Source organism: Scomber scombrus, chromosome 23, assembly GCF_963691925.1.
Source record: "Scomber scombrus chromosome 23, fScoSco1.1, whole genome shotgun sequence".
In the NCBI taxonomy this organism is placed as follows: Eukaryota; Metazoa; Chordata; class Actinopteri; order Scombriformes; family Scombridae; genus Scomber; species Scomber scombrus.
The window spans coordinates 11,175,200-11,199,735 of NC_084992.1; the positions used below are offsets into that span (position 1 = coordinate 11,175,200).

At 43.0% G+C, this 24,536-nt stretch overlaps 1 protein-coding gene across 2 annotated transcripts in view; it reads left to right on the forward strand.

The window, feature by feature from the left end:
• Positions 1 to 2,066: 2,066 nt before the first annotated feature.
• pcdh7b (protocadherin 7b) overlaps positions 2,067 to 24,536 on the forward strand; it is a 104,230-nt gene continuing 81,760 nt past the window's right edge. For both annotated transcript variants that reach the window (XM_062444898.1, XM_062444899.1), the window contains exon 1: positions 2,067 to 5,135. In XM_062444898.1, the coding sequence (XP_062300882.1) occupies positions 2,067 to 5,135 (3,069 nt within the window). The remainder of the gene's footprint in view (positions 5,136 to 24,536) is intronic.

Here is a 24,536-nt window from a genome sequence, read left to right on the forward strand (position 1 = left end):
GAGCATCCCTACAGCCAAGTTAGAGGTGGAAATCGCACGCGCATACAAAAACAAATTGTTTTTTTTTCTTTTCTCTCTCTCTCTCTCTCTCTCTCTCTCTCTCTCTCTCTCTCTCTCTCTCTCTCTCTCTCTCTCTCTCTCTCTCTCTCTCTCTCTCTCTCTCTCTCTCTCTCTCTCTCTCTCTCTCTCTCTCTCTCTCTCTCTCTCTCTTTTGCACTTAACACAGCGCTGCAAAAATGCGCATACGTGTTGTAGTAGAGATGAATACACGCAAGGACCGAAAATGTGCTGATTTACCTACCTTGCACCTTGCGTCTATGAAAAAAATTTAAGCATAAAGCTGGGTAAGAATGACTGCCTACATCACATGAATGTTTGTTCAACACTGTGACCATCACAAGCTGCTGTGGTAGGACACACACTGCGCACACTAATCTTACACAGGGAGTTGGGGTTTGCGCAGTGCCCGAAAAAAAGCAACTCTGTGCACAGACTGTCTGAAGGGCCAAGCAGGAAGGATTCGTATCGATATCCCCCCTTTGCGCAAATGAATGCCTAACCACAGTCTCAGATTCATGGATGCTGAGTGGACTGAACCGCACACGGGCGAAAAGAAACACCGAGTTCGCTGTGCGCCGGGGAGCACAGCCACTGGCGACCACACGCATTCATATTAGTAACCACAGGGAAACCACAGCACTGCGCACACAGCCAGCCAGTCAGCCCCGTCCCGTCTCCCCCGTCCTGCAGCGGCTGTGTCGTGAGCTACTGTAAGCACAAATGTCGAAGTGTTTAATATCGGTATCATGTTAAAGACACACAAGTTATGTCAGCCTATGAGTGCGTAAAAGTTATGCTCTGAATTTGCCTTTTCTTGTCACACAAGAAATGCCAAGCAGCAAAATCAGACCCCCCGCGCCACACTGCATATGCGTTTCGTGAATACACCGGTAAAAACGACCATATTAAGCCATCTCTCCTCCTCTGTCCATTTTCGTCAAAATATTGTCTGCTGGCCTCTGAACCCGGCGATCAAGACCAAGTCCGACCCTGTTTACGTGCGCTGCTGGGGGAGAAGAAACCACAGGGAGGTGGAGAGAAGTAGAGAGAGAGAGGGAGAGAGAGAGAGCGCGAGAGAAGGAGAGACTGCAATATCATTTGTGAATCCCTCTCACAGTGCTGCAGATAGGGGCTGCCAACACATGCGGCGCGTCTGCAGGTGAGGGAACAGGCTGAATATGCTGGACACACTGAGGAATTCAACCAATGTTTCCCAAAAACTGTGTCGGATTTACATTTTTGATATTTTTCTCCGTTTGATTTTTTCTCTTTAACACAACCCTGATTTTTCAGTCGTTTGTGCGTTGTGGAGTTGGATCGCAAAAAAAGGAGAGAGAACTATATACTGTCTGATGAATGCAAGTGACTTGGAGGAAAAGAGCAGACTAGGCAACCGGGCAGGTAATTTGCTTCATTTTCACATCCTCAAGATCAGAGAGTTGAAAGGCTCCGCGCAGTCAATACTCGCCATATGAGTTTGGAAACTGCGCGGGCATTTAAACAATCCTCTGACATATCTGGACATATCACCGGACAGAGGAATATTGCAGCCTCACCCAAAAAGGAGATTCTAACCACAAACTGTGAGTAAAACGGTGCGACATGGACTGATATTACTTTCTGGTGATATGATGTTCGGACAATAACGTTTTGGCTTTTACGCGCATGCAATTCAAATATTTGTGGCACAGTCCGGAGCGCACGGAGCCTCTCTGTTGTATTTTTTTGATATCACTGCGGTTTTTTACCAAAACAAGAAAAGAGCAACTTACATCCAGTGCTTGAGGAGGAAAGCAGACAGAGGAAAGCCCATGCACTTGCTGCTTTTCACTGCAGCAGGAGCGATGTAGGAAGTCGTCCGGAGGATGAAGTCTCACACATCCCGAAACAGAGGGCTTTGCTCTTAATGAAAGAGATATTTTATTTCCACATTCGGACTTTCCTATAGTGATTCAATTCTTATTTTTTTCTCTTTCAAACATAAGTGGACATTTTAGAGGGGAACAATGATGACTACTGGTGCAGTGGACTATTTGTACTATTGCATCCTCATCCTGCAGCTTGTGCATCAGCCTGCTGCCAAGCAAGTGCTCCGGTACCGTTTGGCTGAGGAGGGACCCGCCGATGTCAGAGTAGGGAACGTAGCCGCCGACCTGGGCATCGTTGCCGGGTCCGGTGAGGTGACATTTACACTCGAGTCTGGCTCTGATTTTTTCAAAATAGATAACATAACAGGTGAGCTCACCACCAACGAGAGAAGGATAGACCGTGAAAAACTACAGCAGTGTCAAATGATATTTGATGAAAATGAGTGTTTTATAGATTTCGAAGTGTCAGTGATTGGACCAGCCCAGAGCTGGGTAGACCTTTTTGAGGGAAAAGTCATCATATTAGATATAAATGATAATACTCCGTCTTTCCCCTCCCCTGTCCTGACACTGTCTGTGGAGGAAAACAGACCCATTGGAACCCTTTATCTGTTGCCCACAGCCACAGACAGAGATTTTGGCAGAAATGGAATAGAGAGATATGAGCTTATTCAGGACAATGGGGAGAACTCAAGGCGCTCTGCTGGGGATTCATACTCAGGGAAGAGGAGATTTGAGGAAGGCGCAAGCAGGAGCAGCGTCTTTGAACTGCAAGTTGCTGACACCACTGATGGAGAGAAGCAGCCTCAACTCATCATTAAAGGGGCCCTTGATAGGGAACAGAGAGACTCCTATGAGCTCACCCTGCGTGTTAGGGATGGAGGAGATCCCCCTCGCTCCTCCCAGGCCATTCTGAGGGTGATGATCACTGATGTGAATGACAACAGCCCTCGGTTTGAGAAGAGTGTGTATGAAGCTGACCTACCAGAAAACAGCTCCCCTGGTGCCCCCATACTACAGCTCAAAGCGGCTGATGCAGACGTGGGGGTTAATGGTCAAATTGAGTATGTGTTTGGGGCAGCCACAGAGTCAGTTAGGAGGATGCTGAGGTTGGATGAGAGCACAGGGTGGCTGAGTGTGTTGCACCGCATTGACCGTGAAGAAGTGAGCCAACTGAGGTTCACAGTAATGGCCCGTGACCGAGGCCAGCCACCCAAAATGGACAAGGCCACTGTGGTGTTGAACATCAAGGATGAGAATGACAATGTTCCTGCTATTGAGATACGAAAAATTGGACGCATTTTCTTAAAAGACGGGATAGCCAATGTGGCTGAGGACGTTGTGGTGGACACACCCATTGCCTTAGTACAGGTGTCAGACCGCGACCAGGGAGAAAATGGCATAGTGACCTGCACAGTGGTAGGAGATGTGCCCTTTCAGCTCAAACCAGCCAGTGAGATGGAAGGTGAGCAGAATAAAAAGAAATATTTCCTCCACACATCTGCGCCGCTGGACTATGAGGCCATACAGGAATACAATGTGGTCATAGTCGCTGTGGACTCTGGAAGCCCCAGTCTGGCAAGTAATAACTCTCTTATCGTCAAAGTGGGCGACACTAACGACAACCCTCCTATCTTCAGCCAGAATGTGGTAGAGGTGTCGTTTCCAGAAAACAATGCCCCTGGCGAGAGAGTGACAACAGTGACAGCCATTGACGCAGATAGTGGGAAGAACGCTGAAATAGCCTATTCCCTAGACTCATCAGTGAATGGGATTTTCTCTATCGATGCAGACAGTGGAGACATCCGAGTAAACACCATTCTGGATAGAGAGCAAACGGAGCGCTACGAATTCAAAGTGATAGCCAAAGATAAGGGTATAAACACTCTACAGGGCTCTGCAACAGTGGTTGTCCTTGTGGCCGATAAGAATGACAACGAGCCAAAGTTCATGCAGGATGTATTTACCTTCTATGTCAAAGAGAATCTTGAGCCAAACAGCCCAGTTGGCATGGTTACAGTCATTGATGCAGATAAAGGCCAAAATGCAGAGATGAGTCTTTTCATTGAGGAAGAGGAGGACATCTTTTCAATAGAGAATGACACTGGAACTATTTTCTCCACGCTTTCCTTTGACCGAGAGCAGAAAACTACATACACATTCCGTGTCAAAGCTGTGGATGGGGGTGACCCACCCAGATCAGCCACTGCTACAGTTTCACTCTTTGTCATGGATGAAAATGACAATGCACCAACAGTCACCTTCCCAATAAACAGTTCCTACACACTTCTCCCTCCCTCCAGTAACATCAGAACAGTAGTCAGAACTGTCATAGCAACTGATACTGACACCGGCATCAACGCAGACCTGAACTACAGCATCATTGGTGGAAACCCTTTCAAGCTATTTGAGATTGATGGGGGCACTGGGGTCATTTCACTGGTGGGGAAGCTTGAGCAGAAGCACTATGGCCTCCACAGACTTGTGGTCCAGGTGAATGACAGTGGGCAGCCTTCCCAGAGCACTACTACACTGGTTCATGTGTATGTTAATGAAACTCTGTCCAATTCCACAGTTGTGGAGGCCCAGGTGGCAAAGAGCCTGAGCACATCTCTCAATACCAACATTGCTGGTGACCCCAATTATGATCTAAGCAAACAGCGGCTAAGCATTGTAATCGGAGTAGTTTCGGGCATTATGACAGTCCTCCTTATTATTCCTATTGTTGTCATGGCCCGTTACTGCCGCCCCAAGAACAAGAATGGCTATGAGGCAGGCAAGAAGGATCATGAAGATTTCTTCACACCCCAGCAACACGACAAATCCAAGAAGCCCAAGAAAGATAAGAAGAAACAGAAATCCAAACAACCCCTCTACAGCAGCATTGTCACCGTAGAGGCCTCGAAACCCAACGGCCAGCGCTATGATGGCGTCAACGAGAAGCTGTCGGACAGTCCTGGCATGGGCCGCTACCGCTCAGTCAACGGAGGGCCGGGGAGCCCTGATCTGGCCAGGCACTACAAGTCCAGTTCACCACTCCCCACTGTCCAGCTTCACCCACAGTCACCAACAGCTGGTAAAAAGCACCAGGCAGTTCAGGACCTTCCCCCTGCCAATACCTTTGTTGGCACCGGAGATAACATTTCCCTTGGATCTGACCACTGCTCTGAATACAGCAGTCAAACTATCAACAAGTACAACAAACAGGTAAGAAGACACGTCTCCATGTTCTTTTTTTCCTTCCACTACTCTTAAATGTCTTCTGTTTCTTCCTCTTAGTGTTCTCTCTACCATAATGCTTTCTGACAGGGCTAGCCTCAGTAGTCTTGTTGCCTTTATGGTGCTAATGTGTGTCAAGTTAGCAGTATTGATCTGTTTTGGTTTGGAGTGCCATTCACATGTAATATTGAAATGGAAAAGAAAGGTTTAGATTAGCTTAGGAAGGGGTTTTGTTACAACTTGACCAAACATGTCCAACTTTTTGACTTTTATCACAGCATGTGTTGAGGTGCCTTTTCCGTCAGGGGTGTCATAACTACTAACCTTGGCAAATATGTGTCAGAGTGTTGTAGACAGCTCACATAAGGGTTTGGTTTGCAGTTATTTTATCCCTGAGGGGAGTGTGGCAGGGGCCGGCTATACTCCCCTTAGCTATGTCAAGCCCTGCCCTGCCCTCTGTCTGTGACAAGGCTACCTTTTCTTCTTGTGAAAGGGAAAAAAAACAAAAGCCGAAAGGAGAGAAAGGTAGATGTAGGTTGAATGCAGTACAAACACGGCTTTGTAAGGTTTGTGAGTCACTTTTACAGTCTCTGCGTAAGTAGGAACATCTGGCCAGGAGGTCATATTAACATTCCTCTGCACTTCAGGGTCTACCTCAATTCATTGACCTAGCAGTGAAATAGGACATTTTTATATCACCTCCCATATTGTCTCAGTTTCTTTTTACTCCCTTATCCTTTTCCTCATATAAAAACGCCTGCCATCTTCTATTCCCTTGTTCTTCTCTTCCACTCTGTTTTACCCCCATCTACTTCCCCTCTGTTTTCTTTTTTCTTACTTTTTTTCCTCTCAGAAACTGTTTTCCACCATTTGCAGTATAGGAAAAGAGTGTAGGTGGCACAATGTGATATTTAAATTCTAGGCAATGTGTGATTTTATCAGATCAGTTCAGTCTTAATATTTTTTGGGTTTTTTTGCACTGTTAGGTGCAACAGCGGTGAAACAAAGTTAATACATAATGAAGTCAGCTTATTTTCATTTACAGGAAAAAGAACGCTATTTTTTTGTATGTTTTTTCTCTGGCAGTCTAATTAATTATTGATCTTTATTTTACTTTGTGTCAGCAGCTACTCCTTTAGAATTCTGGAGTTCTGTTTTCCTTCAGAACACAGCTGGATTGTTACAATTTTTGTTTTCCTCCTTTTTCTACACATATCTCGTTTAATTTTTTTATATTCTACGCCCACAGTTGCCTTTCCCCCCTCAAAATCTTATTTGGTCCTGTGTTGTACATCCTTGCTTGCCTTTCATCAACCCGTGCTGTCTATTATACCCCAGTATTCCTTTTTCTCTCCTCGTTTTTTTTACCCGTCGCCACATTATACCCCTTACAATGGTGCGCTGTGCCTTGCCCTTTTTCTGGCAGTGGTTTCTTTTTTAATCTCCACTCTCATCTCTCTATATCCCTCTTCCCCTCCCTCTTGCTGTTTCTCCTCTCAAATCATTTCACTCCCCTTTACTTCTCTCCCTTCTCTTCCCCGGCTCTGTCTCTAACAGCTTCTAATATGGTGTATTCACTGAGCTGCTTCCCAGAGTGTGAGGAGTGCTGTTGCTTTCGGATGTCTCCTGCATAATTAAAAGGGCACTCTATTTGCTGCTGCGGCAGCAGCATGTATTGTGTGTCACTATGCTCCACTTATATAATTATTTATTTACTCTCTACAATAATGCTGCGGTAACTTTTATGGACTGTGCATTTGCTATGATCCAGTGTCTTGGACAAAACCTAATATGCGCTGACTGTAATGCAGACAGAGACATTTTCTTGTGATTCTCAGGCATTTAATAGTTTGGATGCTTAGTTGTTATAACATTGTAGAGAATGTGTTTAGTTGCCTACCGGGTGATATCCATGTTTATTCTGTGGTGTAGCCTGTATTTAATATACAACAGAGAGCAGCTATTAAAATTACCTTTTATATCCCATGGGCTCAGTAAATACTCTACCTTAGATGCATTCAGTTGGGGTGAACAGGCCCAAATTAACAGCTACAAAAGGGAGCTAATTGAATAGAAAGTGTGTGTTCATGTGCTCTTATTATGGCTTTAAACAGCCACCTTTATATTAGATTAAGTAGCCTAGTGGTGTGGTCATGCTCTTGATTTTAGGGACGCTGCATCTAAAAATATTCTGTTGTCAGGTAAGAGTCTCCACAGCTAAAGACATAATACAACACTGAAGGACACTTATGTGCCTCAGTAAAGGGAACAATTTGTGCAAAATTTGGATTAGTGGTAGAAAATTACGATGTCACAGAATGTAGCAAGTCAGACGTGTATGTGTGCATGTGACTTTCATTAGGAATATTCACTTATGTATCCTTGTGGCAATTTAAAAACCATCAACATTATATTGCTCATAAGATTTATTCATATGACTTAGTTTATATTTAAATTGTTTATCACATTTGGCCACAAATAAGGTTGAAATCATTTGTGTGTGGTTAAGATTTATGGCAAGTAATGATAAGAGATATTTTTCTTTGTGTGTGTATTCATCACACACACATACACACTGTCACCCACATACCCTTCTCTTGTACCACTCCCTCTCTTTTTTGTCCATCTGTAGGAAGAGATAGAGACAGGCACAAGAAAGACGGCCCTGTTAGCAGCATAAAGAATGGTCCCTACTGTTTCACAGGGACTTGGGTTCGGGTGGAAAGATAGAGAGAAAGACAGGGAGGGTAGAGAGAGAGAATAGTAGTGACCATTGACTGTAATCTCTGAGGTATCGGGTTCTGCCTTACTCTCTCCTCGCCTACCTAATCTTGCAATAACTGCACAGGTAACTTGCTCAGGAAGGTAACTAGGCAACTGAGGGAGTTTATCGTTGAGGCGAGCCTTTCTTTTTAGCCCGTCAGACATTTTAACAGTCATTAAGCTGAGCAAACTGTGAGGGAGAAGCCGGCGTGTCACCCAGCAGCTGCTGAGGACTTGAACAGGAGGGGCAACAGACCTGACATTTCATCTCTTCCTGTAACTCCATTGATTGCGGCTTTTGTAGCTCATATTTTTCCCTGTCATTTGCTTCATGTGGCAACGGCATTATGTCATGCTCCATACATACCTGTGACCAGTCCTTACATCTAAAGGCTGATGAGAAGCACATGCACTTAACAAAACACTTAACTTTATCACATTTGGCAGTAGTTTCTATTCTACCCTGTGCCAGAAAATAATGCTGCGCAGCAGTAATGTGGTGAGGAATGAAATCACTTAGCCATCGAATTAACACAAGCCATCAGCTTTTGTTTTATCATTGCACTTCAAAGAGCCACTCGTGCCCAGGTGGATCACTTTTAATCAGTGGTGAGCCACAGCAGCTTGTATTCTCTTGCTTTTGCAGCGTAGCCCCTCAGGGTAGGCAAAGCCCCCTTCCACAAACCTATACCAGGTTATCTTGCCTCAGGGCTAATGCAGTAAGCAAAACTGGACATCGCCCTTAACCCGGCCTCAGAGTTCACCTCCTGTGCTCTGGCCAGCTGTTCCTCCTGTGCCTTCTTGAGCTGCCACCTCTCCAGCACCAGATGAATAAGGCTGCGGAGTATTTGATTTGCATAGGGCAAATTCTCACCCTGCTGCACTCATATAGGACACACAATATCACCATGCAAATGCAGGTCACTTGAATGGTGTTTGTAGCCAAAACATAGGAAGTGATTGCACTACAGGCTCCTGGCGGATCAGGAAACCAATATGGAAATGTAATACTTTGCCTCTGGTTGCATTTGTTTCAACCTACAAAATGTAGCTTCCTAAACACCTATGAAAAGCCACAACAAACCTAATTGAAACTTCAAAGCCCCGGTGACCTTGCAATTTCGAATGTCAAATTTTATAAGAACATCTGCATGTAAGATTCAGTCCGCATATGTGTGTTTTTGCTTTTCCTCATCACTGCTTGTGTTTTGCAGACACCAAACTCCCCTGTTGGCTCTCACATGATTTTATCTGTGAAACCGTTGAGGCAGTCAGTAACTCATTGAGCTCAATAAGGTAATTACTTGATAAGAGGTTCCACAGGAGCGTTAAAGTATTCGGCCACCCCCCCGTCTTCCCGTGATTGCTGATACAGGTCAGCTTATTGTTGGAGAAAGCAGCTGTTTCTCCAGAATTCTAAAACTTTTTCTTCATTAACATTAAATGTGAATCCAATTACCTGGGACAATCGGTTGCTAAGTCTCAGGTGTGAGACTTGAGGGCATGTAGGTAATTAGTGGATTATCACATGAGAAGAACAAACTATATATATATATATATATATTTTTAAATGTTATAGAAACATCCCAGAAATTCAGAATGCCTAAAGTGAAAAAAGGGGGAAAACAGAAGAAAAAACAATCAGGAAATCTTGTGTTTAGTAAAAAATGAGATGATGTGCAATAAGATGGTTTGTTTATTGCCACATTATTATTAGCGCTTGTCCTTTGTGTGATGCTGTGTACCCCCAACTGTGGCTAATTCTATCAAAATTGTTTTGGATCTATTATGGCTTAATTCAATCTATGGCTGCTCAGGATTCTGTTATTTATGTTCCGAGAGGAAAATGGAAGGAGTAACAGTGCACAGTAATACTCATGAAATTGCAGCGGGCAGCATTTTCTGGTATAATTTGGTTTGGTGATTTGAATGCATTCGCTCTAAGGCAATTACTAATCTAAGGATTAGACTTACCTGATACGCCGGCAGAAATGGTGGAGAATGAGAGAGAAAGTCAGAGAGAGATTTCTATAGCTGGTAGTCACAGTGTGTGCTTTATTATTCTGCATAATGTGTTAATACTTATAGAGGAATCTATAAAATGTATTGCTTCATTTCTGTTCCTTTGTCTTCTTTTTCCTGTTCGTCTTTATCTCCCCGCTCTTTTCTCTGCACACAATACATGCGCTGGTGTGCTCAGTTGTCTTCACATGAAAATAAATACTCATGATTGAAGAAGCCCCAACTCATCCGCAACATTTGTCACGATAAGATACTGAAAGACAGGGAAAGGAGGGAGTGAGGGAAGAAACAGACAAGAAATTTAAGCCGCATGCCACCTTGATTGCTCTCCACGCCGCTGATTGTAAGTGGCAGTGTCGAGGATGCCACCTTCTTCTCGCCGCTTCTTTCAATTTGATGTCATCGAAAATGGAATTTCATTTCATACTCGGCAGCGATCACATTAGATAGGGCTCACCAGGATAAAGCCGATTCATATTTGCAGATTTGCCTTTCCTGTGGCACTATCAATCATTACATACTTGCCATATTGCAGACTTGTTTTTCACAGCAATTGTTAGGAGGAGTTTGTACAGTAAATTGACTTTTACAAGGCTCCCAAGGTCTATGATATGCTATGCAAGCCCTGTTGTTTTCTCTATAGCTGTCCTCTTGTATTGACTGAACAAGCTAGGACCAACTAAATGAGAACATCCCTTAGCTATACTGCTGTACAACCCAGGGGAATAGTTATCTGTCGATGAGCTGGATCAGAACACGGAGCAGACGTAAGGCTTGTTGTCTGTGAGACTAATAGGCAAACAATAGTGTTTTGTTTACTGTGACACTGTATCTCATCAAAATTGCAAAAACGTCTGGCAGACTCAGTCCCAGAATATAATGTGACTTTTTTTTTGTTGTTTTGCTGAAAAGGTCACGGGCCATTTGTTCTCTTGATATTGATTCAAACAGGTGGCAGAGGGCTCTTTGCATTTGTGATATTTTTGCCAGATTCTCTGACTATCAAAGTTCCTGTTTAGTGTATGTTTACATGTGTTTTTGTACGTGCCTCTCTGTCTCCATTTCTTTCTCACTGAGGAGGAAACAGTGATGAATCAGATGAATCACTCCCTGTCAGCAGTGCTCACATGGGTCCAAGGTGTCAAGGGAACTGCCAGCAGGGTCCGTGGCCCCCCGTCAGGGGGCGACGATTTAAACCCCATCCAGCACCAGCCGTGTTGTCACACTCGGCCTTCATGGAAATGAGAATAAGAGCCACGAAAGCCAGACACGTTGATCCATAATTTACCCCTAAGTGCCACCTTTTGCTCTGGCAGCAGACTGTAAAGCTCCTCAGAGCAATGTGAACTTGTTTATGAAGCAGAGCTGACAGGTGAAGAAAAAGACACTTTAACTGACATGTAGTCTCCCAAACAGACACAGGAGGGATACTGGAGTTGGAAGGATGATGGGTAGGTGTGTGAGTCCACGCAATGGTGTTGACAGGGGAAAAGTTAACAAGTTCAACAGTGTAATTGGAGCGTATTTAATAGGTACAACCTTCACCCTAGGTTCAGGTTCACATTGATTTTTTTAAGGCTGTGAGAGACATGCACCTGTTCTATCTCTCTTCCCACAGACTTCCTCTTTTGTATCGAGAAACTGCTAAAATATTAAGATGCACTGAGATCTCCTGACTACATGAGACACATTAAGAACGGTCACAGATAAATAATGCATCTGGAAACTTTGTGGATTTTTTTTGTACAAAGGATACAGCTTTTTATTAACAGACTGCAGTCATACATATTTGCTAAGCAGCAGAGTATAATGGATATGACTTGACTTGGGAAGGAGAGGAATAGGACAGCTTGACTGCTTCTATTAGCCCTGTTTTGGTGCGGCTCCCACCATGTGGCCCCCAAATGAGATTATATGTGTATGAAACAGGAGGTAGAGCACTCACCGACCATCCATCAAAGCCTGGGGGGACTTGTGTGAAAGTTTGCGCATGTGTACTCAGTGGGTACACTCACTTCTGTGGATGCGTATGTGCATGTGTAAGGGTGTGATAAAGTGTGTGGGTGTACAGTATTAGTGTGTGTGTGTGTGTGTGTGTGTTTGTGTATCCTGCGAGGGTTGGAGAGGAGAGCAAACGGGGCCTCCACAGTTCAGCCTCTCCATCATCCTGCACGCCAGGCACACGCACACAGGCGACATGCCTGAGAGGGTTTCAATATCCTGTGTGTGTGTGTGTGTGTGTGTGTGTGTGTGTGTGTGTGTGTGTGTGTGATTCTGCTGCTGTGTTTACCCAAGGAATTCAGTTCATTATATTAGTATGTGTGTCTGGTTATTACATATACTCTCTACACACATGCGTACAGAGGCAGATGGAGCCTGTAGGCTAGAGCAATACTTTATTTTCACCCGCTAAAAACCCACAACATGCTCAGGTAGTCTGGGTGGATGATGTGACATCACCTCTTGACTCTCAGTAACCACCATTGAGCAAGGCACTTGGAGCTCCATTGCCCCAACTGAACTATTTATAGGACAATGCTGTGACTAAGAATGTGTACTTTAACCCTATTCAATTTAAACATGCACACACCACCTGTATTAAACTTGTAGATGTGTGCAAAAAAAAGCTGAAATATTCATTAGCAAAGCACTGGCTGGGGCAGGAGAAGCCCCTGTATCGATGAGGCCTTACCTGGCAGAGAGCAGGCTATTAGCCAGCCTCGATAAATCTTGTCAGAGGCTGGAAGAGTCTGCCTGCCTGCTGAAGAATGAAGGTCACGGGGCAGCTGGAGTTACGAGCGGCCTCGCAAGGTAGCTGCTATCAAATCAACTGAAATATGAAGTCCAGCTACCTTCTTTTTTTAAATTCTTTTTTGAAAATGCAAATTTTTCAATTTGCCTTCTTTCCTAGTGTGTACTTTGTCTCTGCTTGCTCTTTTAGCTGTGCCACATACAGCTGTGTAGGATTACATTAAGAAGTGAATAAGCTACAGCATTGGTGTAGCTTGTGATCACCATGGGGCAGACATTGACAAATATGCACTGACAGTATGTGGGGGATAAACTGAATAAATGTGGTGCTGTCACAGAGACTGTTGAGACAAACAAGCTTTTGTTCTGGGATGCACAAATCTTTATCTTCATAATTTTTTAATAATAATTTCAGCTGATATGATTACTCAATTGATTAGATTAATCGATAATGTAAACTAGTGGCAGCCCAAACAATATTTGAGCAGTGTATCGAACTGCAAGAGTCTCAATTATTTAATTAAAATCAAGTACAACTGCATTACAAAAAATGGATCATATGTTGCTCGATGATTAAATACTGGTAAAGAAACGTGTTCAGATTTTAAAAAAAAAGTTGTAGTCTCTAGTTGAACTGTATATTATGCTACCAGTACAAACTGTAAATAGTTTGACACATACCATATATTCCCATAGGCCTGCACTGTTGGAAACTGCAATATAAAGTGTAGATGACTGTAATGCTGGCTTAAGTCAGACAAATTCTTCTGTGGATTGTGGAGCTCCAGACATTTAATATGGTTTCAGGTATTGATTTGCGGCACCTTGCCCTACAGCCTTTTTTTTTTTTAAATATTTTTTTAAGGTATTTTTGCCTTTATTGGATGTTAGGCAGTGAGGAAGCAAACGGGAAGCAAGGAGAGAGGGGGATGGATGTGACGTGCAACACAGGTCCCTGACCGGAACCGAGCCAGGGGCGTTATGGTTGTTTGACATGCACAGTATACATTCAGCTACCGGGGCACTCCTCTATATCCTGTTTATTTGAGTATATAACTTTGGTTTTTACCTTTAACTCTTTTTTTCTGACAGTAATTAGGGAGATGGAATCGTCCTTTTTTCTCCCCCTCTCTCCACAGCAACAGTGTTCTTAGTAACAACTACACATAGTCAATCTAACTGGCCACTGGCAAAGAACACGCCGGCCATTTTGGTTTTTGAATGAGTGGGTGAATTCCAGTGCCTGAATAATAGCATGTTTAGAGTTATGGCTTTTTCTCAGTTTGCTGCAATTAGGGAGTGGGTGTTGGGACGGGGAAGTAATCAAGACTGAAAGACTGGTCTTTGACATGCTTCATTTACCCTGAGTTGGTCCAATGCAACACTTGGGACACAATAGCCAATTGTAAATTACAGAGCGGATTCAGTGGTGAGAAGTGCCTTGAGGGGGAGCTAGCCCACAGAGGCAGGGAAAATAGAGAATGTTGTTACATTTGTTGCCGTTCAGTTCTAGGTTGATGAGGTCTGGGATTGGGGGAAAGGCAAGGATATCAATCAAAATGACATGTCTGGGGGCGGTAAAATGATTAGAATAATGGTAAACAAAGCTGCTTAAACACGAGCAGGTTTTTCATATTTTACCTCAACTTTACTTCAAGCCCAGCCTTTGTTTAATAAGCTTCACTTAACGTCAGATTCATCACATTAAATCTGTCCATAATGATATATTAATAACAGACTTTATTGGAAGGAGGCAAACTGCTGGGAACATAAGTGCATAAAGGAAGCCTATCACAGAGTGAAGAGCTCTTATGAACTGGTGACATGAGGGGAGCTCATAGCGACTTTGACAAGCAGCTAAGTGCCTACATGGGTGACATTTACGAGTGTGTCGTGGAGATCCCCAGCCGGACTCAGAGGGAAGACAGTTACTTTCTGTTTAATCACCATCAGAATTCTGCGGGTGCTGCAGCGAATGTTTGAGTAGCACAGATTACTTTCCCCCATGAAGCCAACTGCGGGCCATCGTTTGATGTCAACGCAAATGTGCTTAAAATACAAACCTCTCTTACCTCCCTTTCCTTCCTCCCATTTAAAAGATTTACGTCTGGGTGTGTGCATGTGTGTGTCTACTCTTTTGAATCTCTTTGAATAAGCTTTTCTTTGCCGAGGCAGCCTCTTCTCTCAGTGAATTGGGGACATGACATGACAATTGGAGACCTTGTAATTTATGTTTAAAATGCCAGCGTTATCTGTGCCAGCATGATTTTGTTTGAACGAGGAGGCATACTGGCGAGGGTCCTCAGTCGCTGTTTAAACCGTATGCCTGTGTTTGCTCAGGAATCCTTGGTGGGCTATCCATTGTTACTATGGCAATATACTTCCCCCACACTCTCCCCCACCCATTGCAACTTCTCCCATGGCCATATGCCTGGGGTTTTAAAAAGAGGTTTTCACTGCTCTCTCATCTTGCTTGTACCCGGTAATTCAGATACATCACTGCCAAAAGCGGAGCTTAGGGGCAACGTCCTCCCCAGAAAAGTCACGGTATTCTAACAACATTGGCCCGGAGTTGGATGAGGCGTGGGAACGTCATGTTCCACTAAACTCTTTTGATAAAGCCACCTGGGGATGTGGAGAGCATTTCAAAGATAAAGGTCCCCGAACGCTAAATTGGCAGCGGTAGCTTTACTACAATGGACTCATCTTTTCCCTGTGTCACAACTCCTTAGGGACCCGTAATTTACAGTCCTCCCCACTTTGAGTTCTTGATTCATGAGATCAAATTAGACAGTGAGAGAACATCAATGACAGCACAATACTTTGCTCTTTAACTCAAGGCCAGTATTTTGGCACCGCCTCAAGCTTGGTTCAAATGCCGGTTAACCATTTCCTACATCTCCTCATTCCTGGCAATTTTGTGACATTGTGAAACTTGAGTAACAAGCTTTTAAACACAATACGTGCGCCATATTTCTTGAGCCAGGAGAGAAGAATCAGCTGGATGTGGTGAAAGGAAAGGATTTAAAAAGATTTGAGTCATACATGCACTCCTTTGGAGAAAAGACATGACTTGCAAGGTCAAGTCTATTATTGATGCGATGCGCCACATAGGAATCTAGTGTTTTCAAATATTCCAGAGTATCAAATAGCCATGAATCTTAAAGACAGATGAAACAAGTCCTCTATATTTCATCCCATATCTGAAGAGCATGACAGCTGAATAACAATGAATTCATTCAGACAGATTAAAGGAACTGGTGTCAAGGATCAAAAAGGATGAATGTTGAATAAATACAGTAAATGCCTATGCATAAGGAATAGACCAAATGACCAAGTGCGTGTGTCTAGATTTTAAAGCAGTGAGATGTAAAGCCCCCTGTCATATTTCGAGGTATGCATGCAACCAATCACCCCTCAGTTTAAAACTAGAAGCTTGATTGACAGGAATGAACTCCAAGAAGTGTGTGTTTGTGTCACCGTGTGCGAATATGTGTGTGCAAATCTAACTCGAGAGCGTCTCTTCACTGTAATGACTCTTGGCACGCATGTGGCCTAATGAAGTGTTACTTCGCTTACGTGATGACATGAATGTCTCTGATTGTAAGTTGCTGCAGTAATGCCCTGGAGACTGCTTTAAGCGTCTTAACGTGTTTGCTTTGGGTATTTACACACCTTTATGATGAACACTTAACTTTTTTTATGATTGGATTTCGGCATCTAAGGCAATTAAGTAAACACCCTTATCCAGTGTTAACAGGTAGGATTCATGTTAAAAATATCATGCTCAAGGATATCAATTCTTTCAACAAATTTAATCTGACATGACAATGTTAACATTGCATGTATGAACTCTGAAAGCCACTCGAGCTTCAAAGGCATCGTCAGGCCTCAGTAGAAGCCTAAAGGACATTCTTTAAAATAATATTCCCCACCTCGGTCTGAAGCAGAGGGAGGCTCCTCTTTGATTACTAGCCTCGGCTTCTCTTTAGACTCTGTGTCATAGCCGAAAATGAACACTGTGGGCAGTGAATGGTGTTTATTGTGCCTCTGTGTATGTGATAAAGAGAGAAAACAAAAAGACAAAAAAAAAGTGTGTATGTGGGATACATGTTCCTCTGGCGTCCAGCACACTCATGACTGACTAAATTTGACCTAACTGCCTGCAGTGGCCAGGTTTGTTTTTATGGTTTAGCGTGTAGCTCACTTTAGGCAAGACAGTGTCTGAGACAGAGCTGTTTTTACTAATGTCCAGAAAGTGTAAAAAGGCTGATACTGAGGAAGACAGAAGGAAAAAATGATATGGATTACCAAGCAAGCCGTAGCACTTCAAACTGCCACTGTTGAACTGACAAGGCAATGTGTACAATTTCCATGTCCTCTCCTTATGTATTGCTCAAGCCATCGCCGCTTATTTACACGAGTCATATTTTCAGGCATTCATGTGATTTTTCAACACCCACTGAAATATGCTACATGGATATTGTGTGCTGTCAAAATGCGGGTGCTAAAAAAAAAAGAGAGAGAGAGAGGGAACATTCACTGTCCCACCCACTGTAATGTTTGTCACCGTACAGTGTGATCTGAGAGTGATGCATTGTGGGGGGAAATGGACGACACTGCCTCACGTGTTTACCTTGCATCAGCACAATGACAACAACAATTGCGACAGCACCAGGAGGAGGCCCTTTGTGCAGCACAAGCTGATACACCGAAAGGGAGTGACAGGTTTGAAAAATTGGCAAACAGTGTTTGCTGGAAGGCTTCCTTGGGGCTTGGGTACCTTTGGAATCATGTGCGAATGCAGAGGAGTGTGAATGAAAAATAGCTGTGTGATACTGCCATGTTGCTTCTGTCAAGAATACGTGTTCCCCCCCCCCCCCCCCTTCCCTCCCTCCCACCGCTTGCTGTCAGCCTCATCATCTGCCCCTCAAAGCTCTTTTTTTTTTTTCTCGGCTTCTCATCATCTCTGTTTTAACACTCCATTCTCTCACCAACGTATCCTCCTCCATCTCTCCTCTGCATTTTGCTCTCTCTCTCTTTCTCTCTCTCTCTCTCTTTCTCTCTCTCTCTTTCTCACACTCCTATCCACCCCCTCCTCTTTTCTTCCAGCTTAGCAGACGTGGTTATTTAAGGCTTAGAGTCCCTAAAACCCGCCTTAGGTGTGTTTGCTTTTGTTACTTTCCCAAAATGGTGCGTTGACTGCCGTATCGTTAGCTGTTGATCCTTGTTCAGCCACTGCCCATCTGAGGAGAGTTTCATGTGGTTTAGTGGGGACTTAAGCCTAGGTGGAGCCCTGCGATCCCATCAGCAGGTTTTAAGTAGTGTAGCTGCCACTTAGCGGGGAGGCCAGGAAGACATTCTCGGGATACCTGTTCCTGCTTTCTTTTTCCCCTGAAGAAAAACTGTCAGGGACCCACCCTGCAGGGTTGTGGACATAAGCTCTTTACTGCTAAGACTGACTCCCACAGCAATACTTGCAGTTCCGAGAATGATAAATGGACATATTTTGGCACACATTTTGTAAAATCTCTACAACAAGTGTTGCTGGGATTCCCCTTTTCCCAATGTCTTCTCTCTCTATTCAACAAAACCTCCTTAGCCGCACAACAAGACCATACTTGCATCTCCAGGCACGTTGTGTGTGTGCGTGCGTGCGTGCGTGCGTGCGTGCGGGTGCGCAGGGAGTTGTTTGATACAGTTTTTTGTCTTTCTGGAATAGCAAGATTTCTTTTTTTTTCCTGCAGCAACACAAACCAAAAACAGTCACAGTGTGATCCCTTCTACACAACATCTGTCCCAGATTGCTCTACCCTTCCTAATTAAACCATGTTTACCTCAACATTCTTAAAGCAGCCTACTGACTAATTATTAGGCGCAAGCTCCTCCAAGCCCTGTTTAAATCTCTCGCACTGATGAGAGCGCGTCGCGACTGCTGAGCAATTAGAAATTAGACAGGAAACCTAACTAAGAGTCTTTCCCCCTTGAGCATCCCCTCTTTGTGTCCATGTCTGGCCTTGATGATGCCAAGTCTCCACCAGAACGCATTGGTCTTTCACAAAGTGAAGCCTCTAATTAATGGCGGGGAAGGCTCTGAATAGTGCTTAAACATTGTTTTCGTATATTCAACGGAAAGGCGGTAAAACAAAAAGGAGCGGGGGGAAAAAAAGAATCTAGAACTAGCGGCAATTTCCAATCATACATTTTTAATATTTATTCCGCTGTTTCTTAATTAAATCCATGCATCAGAATATACCAAAAAGCCTTGCATCAGAAGTGGGCTCGGGGAGTGGGGAGTAGACACATTTATAATGCGTAATTTCCCAGGGAATGTCCATGAGGGATTATAGTAGATATTTTCTAAAAGACATTCTTATGACTTTTTAGTGGAGTTATATATTTACCCTCTGGGTGTGGCAGGAAGTGGCATGCGACCTGCCGGCTTGTGTGTGCACCCAATATTCCAGATCCTTTATCGTGTGAAATATATATTAGATGGTTATCTGTAGAAAGGGTCAGCTCGGAGAGAGACATTTTAACAATTTGAAACCCAGTTTAACAGACTCCTTGCAAACACACACATACACACCTCCAAAGTGTCACACACGTATATGTAGAGAGAGAGAGAGAGAGAGAGCGAGAGAGAGAATTATCCTGGGCAGCAGCCTGATTCAATTAGTAGGAGGTGAGGAGCAGAGAGATGAGGGTCACACTTGCCATTCCAGCCCAAATGGAGATGCTTCCTGGGAGACCCAGCTTGTCTCTAAATTTGGCAGCTCCTGGGTCATTGTTTCATCACAGCCCAGAATAGCTCCGGGCCTTGCTGTGACTCTATAAGTCTATATCTATACATCTGTAATGCACATTCCAATTTAAAAGCTCCTGCTTGCTCGGTGATGTTGTTTGCCTCCAATGTGTTCTGCATCGCTGCAACACAGGACCCCCTGCAGCTACGGGTATGTGTTGGTTTCTCTGTGCTGGCATATCAATGAGGCAGAAATTTACAATTTACAGAAATACAAGTTATGCGTATAACTTTGCATATTACAACATTGTGATATTGTTTGCATCCCACGATTCAGTCAGAAGGGATTTTTTTTTCTCCTAAAGATGGAGCACAAAAATAATATAAACAACAGAGTAACAGCATCCTTTATAAAAATCACTTCTCCTCACCTACCCCTGAAGGAATAATGATAACTGCCCACGCTGCTGCTTTGTTATTGAAGTTTTAAAATGAGGATTCATAATAAGAAGGGTATTAGGTATAGATTTCCTGTAATGGTAGTTACTGACAACGGCCGGTCCTCCCATCGAGGTGTAATGGATGGGAGGGGGGGTGAGGATCAATGGTGAATAAACACCAGGTCTTAGTATTTTGAAAGTTATTCAAACAAGCGCCAGTTCCAATCTCTAATAGGAGTGTTTAGAAAGGGCACCTGGCTCTCCGGCGCCTCCTTGCTCTCGCTCCCCCACCCTGTCTAGACGGCCGTTCCTGTCAGCCTAGTCTGCACTTTGTTATAGAAAGAACTCCTGATAGCAAAGATATAACATCTCCAAGTATATACTATTAACAGAACACCTAAACATATTCCTCTGTGTCTGAAATCATTCTGACCTGTAGTTCTTCTCAGTCCTGCTTTAGTCTGGAATGAGTCAACATTGTAAACTCTTAAATGCTAATTCACAAAAATGTGTTCTGCACCATTGCTTGCTGGTTGGTTATTTGTGTCCAGAGGATGTTACGGGTGCTTTAACTCTCTGGTTGAATGGTTCTTTTCAGAAGAATTTTTAAATGCTTCTTACTTCATCTTTGAGGACTTTTTCTTAGCCTTAGTTTGTTGGTAGTTAAACATTCCTGAACTTTTAGTAGAACACCAGTTCAAAAGGCCTCTCTGTTTTCATCTTCTATTTCTTTTCTTGTTTCAAAGAAGACCAGGATTTAATAAACAATATCCCACACCAGAAGAATTTCCAGTAGAGGAAGCTTTCTGAATTACAATAGTTGAGCTCAACTCGAAGGGTGTGAAAGATCAGTCAAGGTGCACCACAAAAAAGAATACTAGCAGGGGGTTCCCATAATACACACAGTGGTGGACAAGGTAAAGAAATGATGAATAGAACTTTAGAGATAGCACTCCTGTTAAGTGCTCTATAGTAAAATCACAGATGATACTGTAGACTAGATGGAACTGCAAATGTGTGTTTTTGCCTTTTCTTAATAAATGGTCAATGTAGTAGAGAAAAAATGAAATATATATATTTGTATTCAATGAAGCGCTGTTGTTTTTCTCATCCTATACCTGGATCTTCAGGATTTTGGCCCTGAGTCGGTGTCACCTTTATGGAAAGTCATAGGTATCAAAGCACAGAGACAAATGCCTTTGAACATCGCTGGGGTTTTTACTCTTTTCAGGATGAAAAAAAAAAAAAAAGTGCTCAGACATCAACAACACCCGCAGGATTAAGTGTCTCATCCTTTCAACGGACACGTCTCCTTTTATTAATAGCAAATCTCACAGGTTGCCAGTGCGCAGGTATGAGTTTCCAAGAGTTAACATTGTCTGAAGTCAAGTGAGTTTGGATTCAGCACTCGGCTCTGAATCAAATTGCGTGTGAGGCATCTCCCCCTCAGGGGAGACAGGGAAGACGGAGAGAAGCAAGGAGCTCAACAAAAACAAGTCTTTCTTGTTTTTTTTGATTCCTCTCAGTGATCACTAATTACAGAGTGACAAGGCTCTTGTTAAAAAAGTACAAAAGAAAAAAAAAACATGAAAGAAAACATTAAATAACCAGTGTAATTACATTTATTGTGATAAGTTGGAACAAACACACTCTGCTCATCCTGCAGGGGCTTGTGCGTGCACGTGCGCCCGTGCATGCGTGTGTGTGTGTGTGGATGGAAATGAATCCCAGTTATTTTATTAAACAAACAGTGATATCTGAGTAATATGCAATAGGTCTTTGAAGTAATGAATTATGTCAAAGTTAAGAGGGAGTTTGCAGCGATTTCCAAGCGCTGCTTCGGTTTGTGGATGCGTGTGTATTAGTGCGCACTTTACGACTGACATGCTGTTAAGTATGATCGGAATAAACAAGGGGTGCTTTCATGTTGAAAGGAGGTTGCTGTAGGGGGCAACGGTGCACTAACTAGGCCAAGCGTGTTGCCAGGTTTAGAGCATGGCACCCTCCTTTTCTACACAGCTAAACTCCCTTTTCAAGCTCCAATCTCAGAATGCATGCCTCAGCATACCTAGCTTAACTGTAAACGAAGAGGGTGTCTCACATCTTTGTCTGTCTTTCTTCAGAGGCTCAAGGCAGATTATTGTTGCAACAATAGTGCTGCAATTTGGATTAATAACATAATGATTTACTGGATGAAAGGATGCGCAGCTCAGAAATAATTGGGTGTCCAGTTTCACATGCAAAGCATTTGTTTTTCCCCTAAAAATCAATTATGTCAGAGATGAAAAGATTCATTCACAGTAGCTGCTATTATTTGAATATTCTGTTTGTGTCTGAGAGGTCCGTCCTGTTTGTGAGTACTGACAGGATGTGTTAATGACGTGCTGTCAAAGTGGAATTTAACTTTGGCTTGAGCTTCTGTCATGTGGTGTGATGGCAGTTAGTAATCCAGGTTCCTTCCTTCTTAACTTGTTGTTCAACCACTCTCTGACACATGTGTTTGTGTGTGTGTGTGTGTGTGTGTGCATCTCTTTGGTATGTTTTGCATCTGTAGCCGGCGCGCGCCATTCTGAGAGCGTTTTCTTTCATGAGCGCAACAAGGTCGCAGCAGTCGGCGAAGTTATTCCACTTGAGAGTCACAGTATTTCTAGTAACTAGAATCAGCGCCGAGTTGAAAGCTAAAAGAGACAGAAGAGGCGGACTGCTCATATCACAGCGGGTTTTAAAAAAAGAAATTCCAGACATTTCCTTAGCCTTTGTAAAGGTTGCTTCAAAAAAGGTAAAGTCAAAGAAGGAGAATGAGTCACCTATACATTTGGGTGCTGCATATTTTAAGTGAAGTGAAATTATATTATAAAATAAAGAGACTCTGCTTTCAAAATGATATATCCAACATCTCTTCCTACAAAATTATTTAAAAGAACTTTATTTCTATGTTTTCTTTGATATGTTGATAAAACTTCATTACAACCTCGCAGACTTGTGGCGAGCACTACACAGCAGACAGATTCTTCTTTTGGCTCATATCTTCATATCTTTGGGGCCAGCTAACCTGTCTTTTTTTCCCCCAGAGTTATGTGATGCTACAAAGAGATGTTGGCTTCTGTATACAGTGATAATTCAGTTCATGTCTGGAGCTCAGAGGAGCACTGCCTGTTGCTCACGTTTTGAGACCTCTGGATCATTAAAAAGCCTCTGGCAACGCACTCCTCATGTAAGCTGTTTCTTGTCTTACACTTAACTCCAACATCTCATTTTGGCAGAACACGGTCGGATCACCTCAGAAAAGTCCAAATAAGGTTTTTTTTTTGCACAAACACCTTTTTTATTTCTCACCTCTTTTCTCATTTGTCTTTCTCTCCATTCCCGCTCTTGCTGCCCCTCATTTTTCTAAATCAGCATGCTCTTAAAACAAATTAAAACAAAGCCAAACAAAGAGCTGTGAGCGAGGAAACAAACTTTGGGAAATTCATTAGTCAGGGCGTTGTTTTCACAAATTAAACATTAACTTTTCTGTCTTCTCCTTTTTTTCCTCCTTTTTTTCTTCCCCCCTCTCCGTGCCTCGCATGAGACACGGTTGCCCGGGTGTTGTTTGTAACGGTTTCATTCGCCTGGGATAATGAGAAAACACTGCATATCAATATTAGCCGAAGAAATCTCATATCCATACTAGGATGAGGTTGGTTAATTTGAAATTATACCATTGGGTTTACAGGCGCTCTATGCTTTCCAAAAAAAAAAAAAAGGGGAAAAAAACGAAGGCATTGAGAAAGAGAAGGGGAGAAACAAGGTTTGGTAAGCAAACTTGATCAATGGTGTCTCCATGGTTGACATGACATCCTCTCATGGCTTTTTGCTCTCTCTCTATCTCACCCATGCACCAAAGCCAGCACACATTAAGAGCATTTATCCTCATGAAAAAAAACGTTCATCAAAAAATACAAACATAATAATATGTATATAGTAACATAGTAATTTCTTCTGGGACATGTTTTTAGGAGACTATCTGAACCAATGAGAGAACTGAAATTTGTTGTACTTAGAAGTTACTGACACATCTTACCACCTTTAATTATTCATTAGTCACATTTTTTTTTGCTATACAGTACAAATGCTACTGGAACATACTGTGCATACTGTATGGATACTATAAATGTTCTATGGTGCTCATAAATAAGAAAAAAGAGCCGGAGTATTGATGTCCATAAGGTTATCATACATTAACTGGGGATGCTTGGCGTTGGTAGCCTTGGGGATATTGAAGGCATTGACGAACATAGCACCACATATTGATCATATTAATATTCCTTTAAACATGAATATAGATTCTGCAGGGAGGTGTGTTAGAAAGGTCAGGAGATGAACAGCAATAAATGCTGCATATAGAAAATGAAGTCATGAGTTGTTTTAACAAGAAATGCACACGCAACAACATTCAGTAATGTTGTTTACTTTTCCAAAAAACGGGTACCATTAGGTTTGAGCTTGCCACCGGCTTGGCCGTCTCTAGCAAACACATAAATTGGAGCCCATCGGTCAACTCTCATTTTCACTTCATTACTGGAGGTAACCGAATACATTAAGTTACCTCTGCATGCGGAAAATGTGTTCGCCTCAGCATTTTAATCCATAGAAGGCCCTTTTAATGAGGGGGATTTTATACTACAG